This window comes from Setaria italica, chromosome V (assembly GCF_000263155.2).
Source record: "Setaria italica strain Yugu1 chromosome V, Setaria_italica_v2.0, whole genome shotgun sequence".
Taxonomy (NCBI): domain Eukaryota; kingdom Viridiplantae; phylum Streptophyta; class Magnoliopsida; order Poales; family Poaceae; genus Setaria; species Setaria italica.
This window is the reverse complement of record NC_028454.1, coordinates 34,184,163-34,203,588: the sequence shown is the minus strand read 5'-3', so window position 1 is coordinate 34,203,588 and position 19,426 is coordinate 34,184,163. Positions and strand designations below refer to the sequence as shown.

At 46.6% G+C, this 19,426-nt stretch overlaps 2 protein-coding genes and 1 long non-coding RNA gene across 4 annotated transcripts; 2 read left to right on the top strand and 1 right to left on the bottom strand.

Moving 5' to 3' along the window:
- Window positions 1-931: 931 nt before the first annotated feature.
- On the top strand, window positions 932-6,882 carry LOC101753131 (ABC transporter B family member 4). The gene is made up of 12 exons (XM_004969589.3): window positions 932-1,569; window positions 1,684-1,738; window positions 1,998-2,173; window positions 2,398-2,619; window positions 2,711-2,949; window positions 3,202-3,727; window positions 3,820-4,093; window positions 4,192-4,825; window positions 4,919-5,147; window positions 5,251-5,517; window positions 5,604-5,867; window positions 6,059-6,882. Exons 1-12 carry the CDS (start codon window positions 1,294-1,296, stop codon window positions 6,701-6,703), a joined length of 3,807 nt encoding a protein of 1,268 aa, XP_004969646.1. The 5' UTR covers window positions 932-1,293; the 3' UTR covers window positions 6,704-6,882.
- Window positions 1,809-7,706, bottom strand: LOC105914512. 2 transcript variants are annotated; one of them, XR_001164206.2, is made up of 3 exons: window positions 7,329-7,706; window positions 6,956-7,021; window positions 1,809-2,225 (listed from the first exon to the last, which is right to left on the bottom strand). It is a non-coding gene; the product is annotated as an uncharacterized LOC105914512 (long non-coding RNA). The 2 variants fall into 2 exon arrangements; XR_001164207.2 differs by lacking the exon at window positions 6,956-7,021 and having other exon boundaries at window positions 7,329-7,702.
- Window positions 7,707-8,333: 627 nt separating this feature from the next.
- Window positions 8,334-10,088, top strand: LOC101769919 (protein NRT1/ PTR FAMILY 8.2). The gene has a single exon (XM_004972053.1). It carries the CDS (start codon window positions 8,334-8,336, stop codon window positions 10,086-10,088), a length of 1,755 nt encoding a protein of 584 aa, XP_004972110.1.
- Window positions 10,089-19,426: the final 9,338 nt, after the last annotated feature.

The following is a 19,426-nucleotide window of genomic DNA, read 5'->3' as shown; positions in this document are numbered from 1 at the left end:
TGCCACTGCCGCCCCTGAGCTCACCGGCGGCCCGACACCCGCGTGGTGCCGCCGGCTCCCCGCCAGCCTGCACGCTGCCGCCGGCTCCCCGCCAATCCAGCACGCCGTCACCGGCCCCTGTGAGCACGGCCGACGCGGCCGCGTGGCCCGCCGCCACCCCCCTGATCGCGCCGCCACTCCTCGGGCGCGCTAGCCGTACGCTGCCGTCTGCTTGGCCCCGTGCTTGAGGAAGAAGATGAGGAAAAATTGAAATGTCGAATGTTGTTTGTCCAAATGTTAAATTTTGTTTATCCAAATGTTGAACTGGACAGTGAAAAATGCTGAATGTTAAATCTTTCCAACTACAGCTAGGCTCGTGCAGGAAGTCATGGGTGCTTGGCATGCAAGGAACGCCGGCTGCTCCTGTCCATCCGAGATCCGTCTCCAGCCGCGCCGGAGACAAGTCAAAAGAAAGGCTCGACCAGTCCGGCACCCCCGTTCTCGAATTTCTCCTCTGCAGGCTAGCAGTCAAAGAAATGCGTGCGTGTCTAGTCAAAGGTTGGCGAGTGCTATCACTCGACCAATCCGTACAGCTTCTTGGAGCCGAAGCCTCGGTGAAAAACCGCTGTCGTGGACGTGCTCTGTCCCCTAGCTGTCCGTCCCGGCGTGCTCCGTTGGCTATGTGTTTATCCATACACTCTTGTCCTTTTAGATTCGTGTAAAAAATATTTCGGATTTGTGATGGCCGGTCCAACCGTGATCTGCGAGGAAGGAGAGGGCGTCCAGAAGGTTGGATGATCACATGACTGCAGCTAATGTGTTCCCAGCGAACAAACTTCTCTGCAAATAACGTATCTACGGACCGTGTCGTTGTCTAAATTGACTGTACCTAACCAAAAGAACTATTGTGTCATACACTTCATACTTCATACAGTAGGAAAGAGCACTGCTTGGACCGTTAGAGTACCACTAGTCAGTTGATCCATGTCACGCTGTAAACGACATCGGAAGAAAGAAGCACCATTCTGGCTTTGCACCCGTTTTATGGAACTGATACTGATGCTTCGCGTAATAACCACACAAGGCGGCCGGTCTACGCATTCTCTCCGTACGTAGCTATCTACCCGTGATCCAGTGATCTTTCCGGGTCGCTTCCAAGCTCGATCTAATACCGCCGGGACAAGTCTAACGCCCGCATTAAACACAATCCGTGTGTATATATTGTGCCTCCACTAGACCTTCATACTCCACACAGGCACAGAGATTTTCAGTTCCCGGCACGACACAGCAAAGCTGAGCTTGGCGTGCGCCACCATGGACGCGACGGCTAGCGGCGCCGCTGCCCGCGGCGACGATCAGAATGGATTTTGCAGAGGCGGCGAGGAGAAGAAGCCCGATGCGGCCAAGAAGGTGTCGCTACTCGGCATGTTCCGGTACGCCGACCGCCTGGACGTGCTGCTGATGGTGGTGGGGGCGGTGGGGGCCGTGGCTAACGGCATGGCCGATCCCCTCGTGACCGTCCTCTTCGGCGACGTCATCAACTCCTTCGGCGAGAGCACCACGCAGAGCATCGTCCGCAGCGTCAACAAGGTGAGTGCACCTTTGGGCGCTACCGGCGGCCTCGCGTCAGCTTTTCGTCCTCCGGTAGCTGTAGCTGGTGGCTTCATGAGACGCCGGTTCTAACCGTGGTCCTTCTTCCTCCAGGTTGTTCTGAAGTTCATATATTTGGGCATCGGAGCTTCAGTTGTCTCCTTCCTTCGTAAGTGCAATTTTACTCTGTTTTCAGAATCAATGATAGCTCTGTCACTGAAATTATGGATGTGAAGAAGTTATACAGGGAAAAATTGTTAGTACTGTACAAACCAAACCAAAACCACCCAATACATATAACCATTTAGTATTCTCAAAGGAAGTAGCTACGAATCATTCACATAGCCATTTCTTTGTTAGAGAATTTAGTTCTACTCGTACGGTACGGTTCAAATGCTAATACAAGGCTCACTTTTCACTTGTCCCAGAGGTGTCTTGCTGGACGATGGCCGGAGAAAGGCAGTCAGCCCGCATCCGTTCTTTATACCTTAATGCAGTCCTGAGACAAGATATTGCATTCTTCGATACAGAGTTGACAACAGGCCAAGCAGTTTCCAGGATGTCCAGTGATACCCTCGTGGTTCAGGATGCTCTTGGCGAGAAGGTATTACATTTATTTTTCCTATCGCATACCACAAACACAAGCGTGCACAGACCTGCAAAAAAATGTGAAATAATGCAGACATTATATTTGCTTTACATTTTCAGCAAAATGGATGGACATTAGTTTTTTTGTGTTAGCTAACTGTACTTTTTTCATATTCTGCATCGAGTATTACCTTGTGCTGCTGGTGCTGAGCTATTCATCTACTAACTTATCATTTACAGGCAGGAAAGGTTCTACAACTCGCATCTAGCTTTTTTGGTGGTTTTATAATAGCATTCACAAGAGGCTGGCTCCTCACTCTTGTCATGCTATCGTCACTACCGCTAGTTGCTATTGCCGGTGCAGTTTCTGCACAGTTTCTAACCAAGGTTTCTAGCAAGAAACTGACATCTTATGGGGATGCTGGGGATACTGTTGAACAGACCATTGGAGCTATACGAACGGTAACTTCAAATCATGCCAATTATTTCACAGTACATTGATTACTTTGCAAATACAGGACAGTAAGTAAGATGCCTTTGTTTCAATATGCAGGTAGTTTCCTTCAATGGAGAGAACAAAGCTGTTGCAATGTACAAAAAATTTATCAAGAAGGCGTACAGGACTGATATTCTGGAAGGCCTTACCAATGGTTTTGGCATGGGATCTGTCTTATGCATTATGTTCTGCAGCTATGGCCTAGCTTTCTGGTATGGCGGACAGCTAATTGTTGACAAAGGCTATACTGGAGGGAAGATTATTACAGTGTTGATTGCTGTGTTAATCGGTGCTACGTGAGTTTCCAGAACCCTAACATTAGAAATATGAAACTGTACAGTTTAAGCCCTGTAGATCTGTACCTAATTGTATTCACATGATCCTACCTTCGTGATATCTCTTATGTTTCCTCGACAAAGTGTGCATACATGCAGGACATGAACAGTAGTTATGCAATGATTACCTCATATCCAGAAATAAATAAACATAATTTGATCATTGCATCTAGTACAATAACGTCCTGAACATGCCACAATTCTTTGCAACAGTTCTTTAGGTAATGCAACACCGTCTTTTTCTGCCATCGCGGAGGGTCAATCTGCAGCATACAGATTGTTTGAAACCATTGAAAGGAAACCAGAGATAGATTCAGGTGATACCAGCGGCGTGGTCCTAGAAGATATGAATGGAAATGTTGAGCTAAAAGATGTTCACTTTTGCTACCCTTCAAGACCTGATCAATTGATATTAGATGGATTATCATTACAAGTAGCCAGTGGGACAACAATGGCCATAGTTGGAGAGAGTGGAAGTGGCAAGTCAACTGTTATCAGCTTAGTTGAACGATTCTATGATCCACAAGCTGGTGAAGTTTTGATAGACGGCATTAACATCAAGAATATTAGGCTTAACTGGATAAGAGAGAAGATCGGTCTGGTCAGCCAAGAACCAGTGCTCTTCATGACCTCCATTAAAGATAACATTATTTACGGTAAAGAAGATGCAAAATTTGAAGAGATCAAGAGAGCAGCTGAGCTTGCAAATGCAGCAAACTTCATCGACAAGTTACCAAATGTATGGAAAGGAAAAAATGAATATTTGCAATATCTGCTTGACACTTTAAGATTATTTTAGTAAGCAATTAACAATGTTCCCTTTTATACCAGGGCTATGATACATTGGTTGGGCAACGTGGTGCACAGCTTTCTGGAGGACAGAAGCAAAGAATTGCAATTGCAAGAGCCATCCTTAAAGATCCAAAAATACTTTTGCTTGATGAAGCAACAAGTGCATTGGATGTGGAATCTGAGCGGATAGTTCAGGAGGCACTGAATAGGATAATGGTGGAAAGGACCACACTTGTTGTTGCTCATCGTTTAAGCACTGTAAGGAATGTTGACTGCATAACAGTTGTTCGTCAAGGGAAAATAGTCGAACAAGGTTAGATTATCTTACATACTTATTTTTACTTTGTGGAATATTTCCCTTGTCAAACTGTGTTAATCCATTTGTCGCACAAACATATATTTTATATACAGGCCCTCATGATGCACTGGTGAAGGATCCCAATGGGGCCTACTCCCAGCTTATTAGGCTACAAGAGACTCATACTGATGAAAGGCGTAAACTAGCAGACTCTGGGGTGCCTGATTCCGGATCAAAAAGCACCAGTCTGTCACTTAGACGGTCAATGAATAAAGATTCTTTTGGCAATAGCAACAGATATTCCTTCAAGAACACCTTAGGATTGTCGGTTGAATTATATGAAGATAGGATCACAGATGGAAAGAAAACAGAAGAGCTCTCCGATGCTGTGGTGCTTAAGAAAGCACCGATCGGACGTCTCTTTAAGCTAAACATGCCAGAAGTGCCAGTTCTTCTGTTAGGCTCTATAGCAGCATCAGTACATGGAGTCATTCTCCCATTGTTTGGTATAATAATGTCTGGTGCTATAAAATCATTCTATCAGACACCAGATAAGGTAAAAAAGGATAGTAGCTTTTGGGCACTGATATCTGTTGTTATGGGGGTTGCGTGTCTAATTTCAATCCCAGCAGAATATTCTTTATTCGCGATTGCTGGTGGCAAGCTTATAGAGCGTATCCGGTCTTTGTCATTTCAAAGCATTGTGCACCAGGAAGTTGCTTGGTTTGATCAAGCCTCGAATTCCAGGTATGATATTCATTTGACTTTTTACTTATTTTTATGTTTTCCAAACATATTTAGGTTTACCTCAATACTAAGAACACTCTTTATCACTTGCAGTGGGGCACTTGGTACAAGGCTCTCGGTTGACGCATTAAATGTTCGGCGCTTAGTAGGAGATAATTTGGCCCTTATAGTGCAGTCCATAGCTGCATTAACAACTGGATTTGTCATAGCTTTTGCTGCAGACTGGAGGCTTGCCCTGGTCATCACATGTGTGATTCCTTTGGTAGGCGCACAAGGCTATGCTCAAGTAAAGTACTTGAAGGGGTTTAGCGAAGATGCTAAGGTGATTGTGAAAACTATAAAGAATCATTTCCTGTTTGATTGTGTGTGAACTCTTCGAATTATCCCTAAGATTTTTATCATGACAAAGTGATCCGATAATGCAGGAGATGTATGAAAATGCAAGTCAAGTTGCAACTGATGCTGTTGGTAGTATCAGAACTGTAGCATCTTTCTGTGCTGAGAAAAGAGTGGTCGCAACATACGACGAGAAATGTGGAGCTCTAAGGAAACAGGGAATTCGTAGTGGAATAGTTGGAGGGCTTGGCTATGGCTTCTCTTTCTTAATTATGTATCTCGCATATGGTCTTTGCTTCTATGTTGGTGCGCAGTTTATACGTCAGGGAAAAACTACTTTTCCAGATGTTTTTAAGGTAAGATACCTACTAATCTTATCTACCATTCAGTGCACAGATATTAACTTTATAAATCATTCACAAACTGATTGGATGTTTTCCAGGTTTTCTTCGCCTTGCTGTTGGCAACTGTTGGGGTTTCTCAGGGTAGTGCACTGGCTTCTGATGCAACAAAGGCAAGGGATTCAGCTATTTCCATCTTCAGTGTTCTGGATAGGAAGTCGAAAATTGACTCAAGTAGTGATGATGGGATGGTGCTGGAGAATGTCACTGGCAACATTGATTTCAACAATATCAGTTTTAAGTACCCGTCACGCCCTGATGTCCAGATATTCAGTGGCTTCACCTTGCACATTCCTTCCGGAAAGGTACAATTCCACTTGCTATATGTAACGCCTTCTGTTCATATTCTTGCAGTAAGGTTGCCCCAAATAACTGGATGCAATGTATACAGTTCAGTGGCATTATATATGGAGCCGTCTACTTCTTTATTTCAAGTCTAATATTTTTCCAAACACTGGAACAGTATGATGCAACCTTTTTCCTTCCTTTTCTACAGACAGTAGCACTTGTTGGAGAGAGCGGAAGTGGCAAGTCCACAATAATTGCTTTACTGGAGCGTTTCTATGATCCTGATTCTGGTGGAATCTTACTAGATGGTGTTGAAATTAAGAGCCTAAAAGTTAGCTGGCTAAGGGATCAAATGGGACTGGTAGGCCAGGAGCCAGTGCTTTTCAATGACACAATCCGTGCCAACATAACATACGGTAAGCACGGTGAGGTAACAGAGGAAGAGGTTATGGCTGTGGCTAAGGCAGCCAATGCACATGAGTTCATATCAGGCTTGCCACAAGGATATGACACCATGGTGGGAGAGAAAGGAATTCAGTTATCTGGTGGGCAGAAACAACGTGTAGCTATTGCAAGGGCCATAATAAAGGACCCTAAGATACTACTACTTGATGAAGCAACCAGTGCCCTGGATGCCGAATCCGAGCGCATTGTTCAAGACGCATTGGATCGAGTCATGGTAAGCCGCACCACCATTGTGGTGGCACACCGCCTCTCCACGATCAAAGGGGCTGACATGATTGCAGTCCTCAAGGAGGGCAAGATTGTAGAGAAGGGAAGGCATGAAGCCCTGATGCGCATCAAAGGTGGAGCCTACGCTGCACTAGTAGAGCTCCGCTCAAAATCTGAATAGAGTGATGTATCTTTATATCATTTGTACAAGTATGATTTGGTCATAGAGTCCAAAGGTTTGTTATTTTAGAAGTTGGCATGCAGATTTGAGCTCAAGCATTTTTGCTCACCATGCTGTGTGGAAGAAGCATGGTTTGATCTTATTAGGCATAAAGAGAGCAACCTAATTTCGTGTACTCATTCGTGCCTTGTTTGAAAACATAGTAATCCTCTCCAATCCATAAGCATTGGCAGGGACTGAGGCGGGAATTACCTTATTTTCACTCCAATCCACACAGATCAGGAGGGAATGGGTTTATCCGAAGTTCCAAACAGGCCTCTGTGAATAGACCACAAAACTGAGTTTCTGAACACCATGCATTCCCTATTTACTTAAAAAAAATCCTAAACTTCATCGTTGTAACGAAGCATGTGTGGATAAGAAACAAAATTGCACTAGCTTGAATCTCTGATTCACACCAAACCAGTAAGCCTCACCGAAACCATAATTCCACTACCGTCGTTCCAGATTGATCCCAAAGATCAAATGAGTACGAACAGCTACAGGGGTGATGCGGGCAACGAATGCTAAACCCGCTGCCAGATGCGCGTGATCTGAAGAGCGCGTGCAGTTCCAGAGGGCATACCTTCGGGGTAGCGAGCTCATCCTCATGGCCGCGCCGCCGCCACCCCGCCGCTGCCGCGGCGCTCTCTTCGCCGGTGATCTCTTTGGGTTTGGGCCTGGGCTGGGCCGCATAACCGGCCGAGCACTAACCAACCATTCACCTGGCAAACGGGCCCAAGCAATCTGAGCCGTTGATTTAGTTTCCGAACGGCTGGTGGCTAAGGCAGAAGGGACACGGTGATGGAAGAAGTATAGAACGGCGTCCGGCGGCGGCGGGCCTGGGACCCTCGGTGACGCTCTCTTCGCCGGGCTGATTGATGCAGTGCAGGGAGACGGCCATGATTAGCGTAGGAGATGGCTGGTTTCTTTCGGAGCTTGAAGAAATTGAATGCGGACAGACAGGAAGGCGACCGCTCGGTGGGACTTGGGAGTGGGAGGGTGCTGGAGACGCGAACAGAGAAGCATTGTTGGGCCAGGCCACGGTCTGTTGGGCCAGAGCCTAGCGTGCTGGGCCAACAGTGACGAACTAATAAACTACTGGGCCAGGCTTCCAGATTCTATTCCAAATTTCCAATTTGCAACCAGCGCGTGTGAGGTATGATGAGCCTTATTGTTTGACAAAAGAAAGGATTCGGTGCATAGCTATGTGAAATTGTTATGCTTCGGTAAAAATCATTGCTGATACATTTCCAGTCCTGCATCAATGCTACATGCGTGATCTCACCTAGAAGCAGCTTGCATTGGTTATTTCATCACTGGTATTAGCAGGGAACGTGATATAGCAAAAGAAAAGGAAAAAAAACGGTACGGGATCCGGCCGGTTGCATGAATCCCGCTCCGATACGGAACCTAGTTGTCTCGACCGAGTCGGAATCGCAAACATTGGGACGATCGTCGATCGAGATGCCAGCAGTATGTATCTGGACGCCGGACGGATCTTGCTGCATCGATCCGCATTGCATCGATCTGCAAGGAATCAGTTAGTCTGTTAGCTCCACGCGGCGGTCCGGAATAATCTCGGTCGTCCATGGCCGGTGGAGGAGATGGCGGCGGCCTCGAGCTCGCCGCCGCCGCGGAGACGACGCTCGACGGGACGACGGACCACTCCGGCAAGCCGGCGGTGCGGAGCAAGACGGGGACGTGGCGGGCGTGCCCCTTCATCCTCGGCAACGAGTGCTGCGAGCGCCTCGCCTACTACGGCATGAGCTCCAACCTCGTCAACTACATGATCGACCGCCTCCACCAGGGGAACGCCGCCGCCGCCAACAACGTCAGCAACTGGTCGGGCACCTGCTACATGATGCCCCTCCTCGGCGCCTTCCTCGCCGACGCCTACCTCGGCAGGTACCGCACCATCGCCGCCTTCATGGGGCTCTACATCGTCGGCCTCACGCTGCTCACCATGAGCGCGGCCGTCCCGGGCCTTAGGCCGCCCGACGCCGCCGGCGCGGCCCCGACCGCCGGGCAGAGCGCTGCATTCTTCGCTGCGCTCTACCTCATCGCCGTGGGCACCGGCGGCATCAAGCCCTGCGTCTCCTCCTTCGGTGCCGACCAGTTCGACGACGCGGATCCGCGCGAGAGCCAGAGCAAGAGCTCCTTCTTCAACTGGTTCTACACGTCCATCAACATCGGCGCTCTGGTCGCGTCGTCGGTGCTCGTCTGGATCCAGATGAACGTGGGATGGGGCTGGGGCTTCGGCATCCCCGCCGTCGCCATGGCCGCGGCCGTCGCCAGCTTCCTGCTGGGGAGCAGGCTGTACAGGCACCAGAGGCCGGGGGGCAGCCCGCTCACCCGGATGCTGCAGGTGGTGGTGGCCGCCTGGAGGAAGAGGAAGTCGCCGGTGCCCGCTGACCCGTCCCTGCTCCACGAGGCGCCGGCGTCGGCGTCCGCCATCCAGGGCAGCAGGAAGCTGGAGCACACGGAGCAGTTCCGGTGGCTCGACAGGGCCGCGGTGTTAACGGAGGAGGATGACACGATGAACAATGAGAAGTCCAACCCGTGGCAGCTGTGCACGGTGACGCAGGTGGAGGAGCTCAAGAGCGTGGTGCGGCTGCTGCCGGTGTGGGCGACGGGCATCGTGGTGTCGGCGGTGTACAGCCAGATGAGCACAATGTTCGTGCTGCAGGGCAACACGCTGGACCCGAGCGTGGGCTCCAGCTTCAAGATCCCCTCGGCGTCGCTCTCCATCTTCGACACCCTGAGCGTCATCGCCTGGGCGCCCGTGTACGACCGCCTCATCGTCCCCGCCGCGCGGCGCTGGACGGGCCACCCGCGCGGCTTCACCCAGCTCCAGCGCATGGGCATCGGCCTCGCCGTCTCCGTGCTGGCCATGGTCGCCGCGGGGGCCCTGGAGGTGCTCAGGCTCCACGTGGCGGCGTCGCACGGCATGCTCGACTCGACGGCCTACCTGCCCATCTCCATCTTATGGCAGGTGCCGCAGTACTTCATCATCGGCGCCTTCGAGGTGTTCACCTTCATCGGCCAGATCGAGTTCTTCTACGACCAGGCGCCCGACGCCATGAGGAGCATGGGCACCGCGCTCTCGCTCACCTCGTCGGCGCTCGGCAGCTACCTCAGCGCGCTGCTCGTGTCCGTCGTCACCGCCGTCACCACCAGGAACGGCGGCCTCGGGTGGATCCCCGACAACCTCAACCGGGGCCACCTCGACTACTTCTTCTGGCTGCTCTCGCTGCTCAGCGTCATCAACTTCCTCGTCTACCTCTTGATTGCAAAGTGGTACAAGTACAAGCAGCCGTCCACTACCGCCGCAACGTCGACTTAGCATAGCTATTCTCTTTCTTTTTTTTTGCATTACATTACACATTGATTAGTGATTACCAATGTACTACTTCTTAGCACGTAGTACTAATCTAGACAGTGAGTCTATATGCAATTAAGGGGGTGATACCCCTTACTAAACTTGAGCACCTATCACATTGAATGTTTGGATACTAATTAGAAGTATTAAATATAGTCTAATTACAAAACTAATTGCATAGATGAAGTCTAATTCGCGAGATGAATCTGTTAAGCCTAATTAGTCCATAATTTGACAATGTGGTGCTACAGTAACCATTTGCTGGTAAGTTTCCCCGTGTTGAGTCAAATTAAGCCGCAGGCTCCACGCCTGGTGGTGCCCTTCCGTCAATTCCTTTAAGTTTGTTTAGTCCTTCTAATTAGCTTATTGTAGGCATGCTTGTAACAGTGCAAGGACCATATATATATACATATACTTTGGAAACGGCAATGGCAGCCGGTTTTCTAGCAGTGGCCGTACATTTCCTCCTCCTGCTAATTTGATTATATACTCGGCGGGATCACAGTCAATCAGCCTGTTTGTTTCCGCTTCTCTCAGCCATGCTTGATTATAATCTAAATAAAAATTTTCTCACTTCTCACTTCTTATAATTCAAATTTCAACTATGTACACCGCGGGTTTAGAGACGTCGGAGACGCGATTTTTCCGTGTCCCAGATTTACGTCTTTGATGACAAGTTGTAGCTTAATCATTTAAGGTGAGTATATATTACTTTACAGATTTATTTACAACTGAGCAATTTACCTCAACTCTTACATTTGGTTACTGTCCGATAAGAGAGAGATCACATGTGTCCGATAAGAGAGAGATGGCGTGGTGCGTGTGTAATCCCTGGTAGCACGGCCGTGCTCACACCACCTTACCCCGTAAGCCGCCATCAAGATCTCCTGCCGCCCGACATCATCACCTGCACGGCTCATTCTTCACTCTGCCCCGCCCCATCGCTTTCCCAGGACCAGGAGCACCTCCACGGTAAAAACCAGCCGTAGCCTCTTGTGTTATCTTTTTAGGATAACAAACGTGCAAAGCTAGCGCTTGTTCTCGTTTAACAAAATGTGTACTTTCGATCCATGTCTCGGTTTGGCTAGCGCTACTTCGAAACATTTTGTCATTATGACGGCATGACTGAAGCCAATTAAACCTTCTATTTATACACATGTAAATGTGGAAACACAAAATTGATCACAAAAGGAAAACAGGGCGGTAAGCAACACTTCTTAACTATTCCCAAATGATAGAACAGTATGCTGTTGAATGCGTGAAGCTGGCTTCCAAGCAAACTGTAACTTATTTGACATCTAGATGAACCAAGCGAGTAGACAGGAGAAGTGCAGATACTACGATGAACCTCTTATCTTTACGTTTCACAAAATTGCCACCAGATGCCCAGAATGAGTATGCTTTTTCTACAGAAAAACAAGAATATTAAATTATTATAACAACAAATGGCCAAATTGCATATGCAAGACTTCAAATACAATTCAAATATAGTACTTTTTTTTAAAAAAACCAACAAACCATGGAGAAGATCACAAATCGCTCCCCTGCGGTGCTTGATCAGCTGGAAAATATACGATTGTGCATGTTTCGTTCCATCAAAGAGTATGTCCATCATCATCTGTTGAACAGATGTACAGTGTATAGTTGAAGACATTTTGGTAGAATATGCACAAGGGAAGTGGATCATTATCGTTATAATAGCAAACTTAAAACACGATTTTGACAAAGCAAGTAGACATACCACGTGTTTGTTTTCTGTAGCCACCATGAATTCTTCTTTCAAGTTGTTTAACTTCTTGTCAAACTCACGGGATTGTGTCTCCATATCATTACTAATACTACTTTTTAGAGGACCATCTTTGAGCATAGCAGCTGTATCTTGAACCAAGATACTACAAACTACTCCTAAGCCTCTTAAAGCATCAATAAATGAGGGAATATTGTCAATCTTGATTCCTTTTTTGTATGCATCCTCAGCAACATCACGGATGGTAGATGCATAATTCCTAACCATCTATATTTAGACCAGAATCAGATTATTGAGTTCTCCTAAACTTTTAAAAAATGCCACGAACATGACAATGAAAGTTACCTGGTTTGATGTATGTTGAGAAAATTCCGTTGTACCAACGTCTAAGCTTGCAATATCTGTAAGATCTTGCATTTAGCATGGTAAGTTTTTGATAAATTGTAGACAAGTAAATAATGTATGCACACAACATATATACAAGTTTAAAGTGCATCGGTGATACTCAAACTTGTACAGGGGTGTGATCTAGGTCCCTAAACTTTTAATTTGCGTATTTGGGTCCATGAGTTTGTTAATTTGACTACTCAGGGTCCAAGTATCAGTAATTTGCACATGCTCGCCAGCATGGCATCACTTGCATATGCCTTTATCTATGCCATCTAATCGTTTTGCCCTCCATGAATGACTTGGAGTTCTCACCATGAGAGAAAGAGATGGAGTGGGGGAAAAGATGAAATGATATCTGGCTCTTATTGGAATAGTGATTATGATTGATGAGTTTAAAAAGTGGGTAACATGGATACTATGTAGATGTCAAGTAAGAGGATCTGACGAGAGGGTTTAGACCTCGAGTGAACCACTTAGTAAGTCTAGGGGATGTGCAAATTAATAATTTGGGACCTAGGTGATGCCATTAGTACACCTCATCCTATAATTAAATAGAGGAGACAAAGAACATAGTTACTACCACATACCATGACCATGGAAGCCATATCCTATAATTAAATAGAGGAAACAAAGAACGTAGTTACCACCACATACCATGACCTTGGAAGCCAAGTCTAGAGCCTTTTGTGCTTCTGCGCGAACAATTAGGACCATTACCTTGTTCTCCACATTCTACATTCACCAATAAAGATTAAAAAGAATAACTGAAACTACTGATCAGTCCATGTGCTAATGTTAAAAAGAGAGCATAGGGGAAGGCATAACTATTGTAGGAAACAACAAAGATATACTATAAGATATTCAATTCAAATATGCTAGGACAATCAGATTTCAAACTCATATTTTGTTTCAACTATTATGAGAAATTTTCAGTATGGTTGGTGATAAAAATAAAAATTAGAGACTAACCCAAGCTTTTGCAGAGGAAGAAGCGATCTCTATCATGTAGTTAGAAATTTCGTCCTTCTCCTTGCGGAATATATCAGGGGCCTCCCGCTTGAAAAAGAAAAACAATATGCATAAGAAATAATAAAATTAGATCAAACTGCATGCCTTGTTTATAATGATAGTTGAGCCACATTCTTCAATTACATAATTTTAGGTGAGATATAGTTATTAATACTAGCTACACACCCATTCATTGGCACGCACACATCTTAAGTCCTTGCTCATTCATTGTGCTCTAGTGCTTCAATTGTACAAAAGGCCCTAAGATTGAACCTGTGCCAGAAATAATAAGAAGTGATGTGGTCTGGTATCTGTCTTTGGTCACTATTTTCCTTTAAAATATATTTAGGAAACCAAAAGAATTATGATATTAAAGTATTGTTCAAGACAAATCTACATATGTGCATTTAAGCATGTTTTGTAGTTCACAAACAAAAAACATTTTAAATGTTATTAATAGTAAAAGTTTTTTAAGTTTGAACATATATAATCCAAAACATCAAGTATTTTTGAACAAAAAATGCAGTAATAAGCTTATTATAATCTTGCACACCTATTGTTAGAGATGGCATGCGTGATACATGTCCACTACTCCTTGTTTTAGAATTATCCTAAGTAATATTTTGACCAAATCTATAGAACAATGTTAAAATATCTATAGCACCAAACTTGCATTTTTTATATTGTATGTATTAATATATTTTCTACAAATTTGGTCAAAGTTAGACAAATTTCACTAAAACAAACAAAACTAAAACAACTTACACTTTGGAACGGGATGGAGTACAAGGTATGAATTCTTTCCTGACACTTTTTCGTGAGTGGCCAACCGTTTTTAGTGCCTTTTATATTCCCAACGACCCCCCACAGTTATTATAGTTATTATTATATAAAGACATTAGAAACTGTTGACCATTGGTAAAATCTGTTAGGATAAGTTAGTGGTCTGTGTAAAAAGTATAAGGTAATTTAGTAAACGTGGTTAGCAAATTCGCATCCCACGGGTCCATGTTATATATGCACCAAGGCTGCCAAGATTTACATGGAGTTGTGTTACAACTTAATCAACACGAACATGATTTAAACTAGACCTATCTCTAGATGTACAGATCCTATCTTGAGTTCTTGTTGTATCATACACGGAGACCAGCTTCTAGAACAAAGCTAGCACGCACCACATTACAATCCTAATGTAGCACGGTTACATAGAATATCAATTCATCTAACAGTCTGGCTCTAGGTTTTTTTTTCCTTTGACCAGCGTACACTACTGGGGAAAGCCATCAGTACCGGTTGGGAACCCCCTTTAGTATCGGTTTCGCGATCGGTATTGCTTGTTCGGTACTAAAAGAGGGTCTTTAGTACCGGTTAAGGGTATTAAAAAAATAAAAAATAAATAAAATTCCCCTGCTAGCCCGCCCCGCCGCCGGCCTCCTTGCCGCCCACCCGCCATCGCTCGCCACCGCCTCACCTCGCCCCGCCCGCTGTCGCCCACCGCCACCTCACCTTGCCCCGCCGCTGCTCCTCACTGCCGGTGAGGGGCAAGCAGAGGGGGGAGGGGAGGGGAGGCAGCGGAGGTGCCTGCAGCACAGGAGAGGAAGGGGGAGAGGAGGTGCTGAGAGAGATAGAGGAGAGAGATAGAAGTGCTGAGAGAGATAGAGGAAGGGGGAGACGGGAGCAGCAGGGTACCGGGGGATGGATAAGTACCGGATGGGAGCTCCTTTAGTACCGGTACTAAGGTGCTGGATGAAAGATTCTTTCCCAGTAGTGGTAGTTACACGATGGCTTCAGTTTCTGTTTGAAACAGCATATACTGTTCATTACTTGATGCTAAATTGTTGAAGCAACCAAGATCAGTGCGAGCAGAATTTACCATGCCTGCCGCAGCAGCAGCAGCAACAGCAAGTGCCACATGGTTCTTGCGTAGCTCCTGGATGATGGGGACCTGAGTTTGCAGGGATGAGGTCGACAAAGGGGATCTCTGTTCTTGCTGCCTGAAGTAACAAACTAACACGTACGTGTAAATGTTGGAACAATAAACAGGTATCTTCTTTCTCTTTGAATATTGAAATTTAGGGCTTACGGCCTCGGGATCGTTGTCATCTCGCTCTGCTGGCTCCGGCCCTGGGTGGTGGTCGGCACCCTTCTGGGTGCGAAAGCGGAACGCATCACGATCGCGGACCTGAGTACAGATCGGCGCCGGCGAGGAGCCGCGCCGGCCCAGTGGTTGGACGTGCGAGACCCTGCTAATCGGCCACGCGCTATGCCACGGAGCAGCGGCGACGGCTGCAGGAGGAAACCAGGATGCGCAGATCGGAGGCTTGGCCATGCGTTTCCGTATACGTCGTCGAGTTATTCTTAGGGCGCCGCCTTTGTCTTATCAGAGAAGAAGCTAAGCCAATACTACCACCGAATTGGTATGTATGGAGAAGCTGTTTGGATCGGATTGGTTCGGTGATTAGCTAATTCCCTATATTACAGTACGTATGCATGATGTCGCATGTTCATCCGTCGCGCTGTCCAGTTCTTCTTAACGAAATAACACGGACACAGATCCAAACACCCAATGTGTTGTTTGCCTTTGTTTCTCTCTGTATTAAAAAAAACTTGGGGATAAGCAAAATTTGATTTTCCATAACGAGATTCCTAACGACTCGGGTAAAAATGATTTGCTCGTCAATCGGATTTCGTTTGTACGCTGCATCTCTCTGTTTCTGATTTGGAGTTTTTCAGCCCGGCCCATCGGCGCACATACGTATGCCTGCAGCGGGCAGCGGCGAATACGGCCCGTTAGCACGTCAGTTTTTTTTTTCACGGAAGATGATGAGGTGTGCATGGCGGTGAATATTCTGTCCACATTTGATGGATTTAGAAATGGAACGGGGGCAGCAGCTTGGCCCAGAGACGGTGGCAGGCCGCACGGCGAGGCAGCGGGGAAGAAGCTGCCGGCTGCCGGCGGTGGCATGACAACCATTGGGCCAGTGTCGGGTCGGGTCAGGGGCGGGGACCATGGTGCTGTAAGTGTGGAGGTGACTACTGCTGGAGGGAGACTGGCAGCGCTACGACGCCGCCGAGACGGCGACCGGAGGGCGTGGCAAGAACCGAACTAACTGGCAAGAGCGTCTGCGCCAAGATTGATTCCTATCCAGTAGCATATGCAAGGAGTCTAAGGACGGTTTGACATTTCGAGGTGATACGATGCTGCGTGCTGTGGAGACTCGAGAAGAGATTAGCGCCGGACGTCCGGCGGAAGCAATTCCCGTTGGAGGCATGTATCATTATTCGTTTTAAATCTGACGGCTACAGTAGTACCATAATAAATATTACTAATTATCCGACATTCCGTTGCAACATTAGAACAAAATAACAGCAACATCGAAAATCTATGGTTGCAATATGAAAAAGATGCGAAAAAATAGCTCAATGTAAACATAACATTCGTGAGGAAAAATTCCCACCGCAACATTGAACACATGTTTCATGCAACATTTTTAAAAAATCATCATATGTTGAGTTGGGGTTGAGCTCGTACGGGAAGAAATATTGCAACATGAAAAATTGACGGATGAAACAACAAAAGCCAACTATTGCAACATCGAAACATCTCAGAAAATCAATCGTGCAACATCAGATGATACGTTCATTCGCAACACCTGTGCGCATCTACAGAGCTTGCAACATCCAAGAATCTCTACTGCAACATCGTGAGATACCTACTGGGAGTTCCATGTTAATTATTACACAACCACCTGCAAGCGCACGTTGTCATACCACCGTGAGCCCTTATACTGCTGCTTCATCATGAGAGAGGGGGGACCCAACGTCACGGGGCTCAGAGGGCAGAGAGATGATTGGTTGGAGATTTGGAGAAGATGAAAATAGTTCATACACCATAAAAAATTGCATCCGCAGCATTGTAAAATAATCTGTGCAACATCGAGAATATAATAAAAAAAACTCAGTCACTGCCGCAACATCAATGAAAATTTATTGCAACAACAAAAAAAAGCACTTGCGACATCCATAAAAAATGCTACTGCAACCTTGAACATAGCATCACCATCTCCATTTGAGTTGTACAGGAAAATAGAACCGGATCCAATTCTGAAACATTCGAATAAATCTATCACAACAATTCATTTTGCTCTTCCAGCATCTAGTAAAAAGCTCCTGCAACATCAAGAAAATATTACCGCAACAAATCGATTTACTCGTTGAAACATGTATGGATGCACCATCTCCATCGATCCAGTTGAAAACATCATAACAAGGCTACTGCAACATCAAGAAAATATTACCGCAACAAATCGATTTACTCGTTGAAACATGTATGGATGCAAGTATGGATGCCATCACTATCTCCATCGATCCAGTTGAAACATCAGGACAAGGTTACTGCAACATCAAATTTATTGAGCTGCAACATGAAAGCGTTGCCTTCAAGAAGTCAGCCAGCGAGGAAGAAGGATACCCCCGTGGCAACACCAATTCCCACCTTAACAAATCAAATCAACTATTACAATATGCAAAATCAAATATTAAAACATCACAAATTCTAAAGAGAGGGGCAATCAAAATTCAGAATAGAAATCCTAGAAAAGTGAATAAAATCCGCAACAAGAGAAACGAACAATTGAAACACATGAAATAAATACACGAAACATCTGGACTTTACCGTTGTCACATCCATATACCTCGATCTGATCTACTCTAATCAGACTGACTAGATGAGCGCTTGAGAAGAGGAGGGTGTGGACTGACGCGAAGGGTAACGGCTTGACGAAGAGAGCAATGCGGCGCGGCCTGGAGCTCCACTCGCCGCCCGCCTCCTCGTCCTGCAGCAGCGTCGCCCGCGCCTCCTCGGCCTGCACCATAATCCTCATCCTCCAGCCCGCACGACCAATCCCCGAGCCCAGTGCACCGTCCGAATCAAACGCCGCCACTACCTCGCTTCCGCATCTCAGCCCCGGGCCGCAGCCGCCCTTATCCTCCCTCCTCCCACGTCGTCCACTCTCCCCGGCCTGGCCGCCTTGATTTGGAACCCACGCGCTGTGGCAGAGGCGCGCGGAAGCAGCGTCACGGGGACACACGCGTCTGACGGTATCACCGAGACGTGCGTGGTAGGGAAAGAAGGAGGACAGCACGACGACGGCGTGGACGTGGTGGTGGACTGGGGGCTGTGGCCATGTGGGAGAGGCACGGGAAAAAATGAGAGGGAGAGGATAACCATTGTGCTGTGCGGTGGGGAAAGGTGGAGCTGTCAGAAGATGCCACGTAGCGTCCGGAGTCAAAAAAATTTATCGGAGTCTTCACCTTAGCATTACTCATTGATTTATTGAATCCATTGACGTTTGTGTTCTTCATCCGAGTGATCTGGTTGTGCCAGTAACGCTATGGGAAAGATGGAATCGCTGGCCCGCTGGCAGCTGCCCATTACTGGATCAACTCAACCTTCGTACTCCGTATCATATAGTATGTTATGTGTGGGACATAGGGAGAATCCGGTTTGCCTGATCTCGCTCCGGTCCCGAACCTAATTGTCTCGACCGAGTCAGAATCCTAAATATTATGACGATCGTCGATCGAGACGCCAGCAGTATATATCTGGACGCCGGACGGGACCTTGCTGCATCGATCCGCATTGCATTCGACTCCAACCGGCTCGTTCCGATCGAACGATCTGGGCAAGGAATTAGGTAGCCCCGTTTGATTCTTTAACCTTCATATCGAATGTCCAGATACTGTAAACATAGACTAATTACAAAATTAATTGCACAGATGGAGGTAAATTTGCGAGACAAATCTCTTAAACCTAATTAGTCTATGATTTGACAATGTGATGCTACAGTAAATATATGCTAATGATGGATTAATTAGACTTAATAGATTCATCTTGTGAATTAGCCTTCATCTGTGTAATTAGTTTTATAATTAGCTTATGTTTAGTCCTCCTAATTAGCCTCCGAATATTCGATGTGATATAAACTTTGGTCCGGACTAAAAATCCAAGTTAAGGATACGCCGCGGCGGTCCGGATCGTCCATGGCCGGTGGAGGAGATAATGGTGGCGGCCTCAAGCTCGCCGCCGCCGCGGAGACACGACGGACCACTCCGGCAAGGCAAGCCGGCGGTGCTATCTTTATTTGTTGCCCTGGAG

Coding starts and splice junctions, on each gene's coding strand:
- LOC101753131 (XM_004969589.3), top strand. CDS start 1,294: ATGGACGCGACGGCTAGCGGCGCCGCTGCCCGCGGCGACGATCAGAAT. Junction 3,728..3,819: donor TCATCGACAAGTTACCAAAT/GTATGGAAAGGA, acceptor CTTTTATACCAG/GGCTATGATACATTGGTTGG. Junction 5,148..5,250: donor GGTTTAGCGAAGATGCTAAG/GTGATTGTGAAA, acceptor CCGATAATGCAG/GAGATGTATGAAAATGCAAG.
- LOC101769919 (XM_004972053.1), top strand. CDS start 8,334: ATGGCCGGTGGAGGAGATGGCGGCGGCCTCGAGCTCGCCGCCGCCGCG.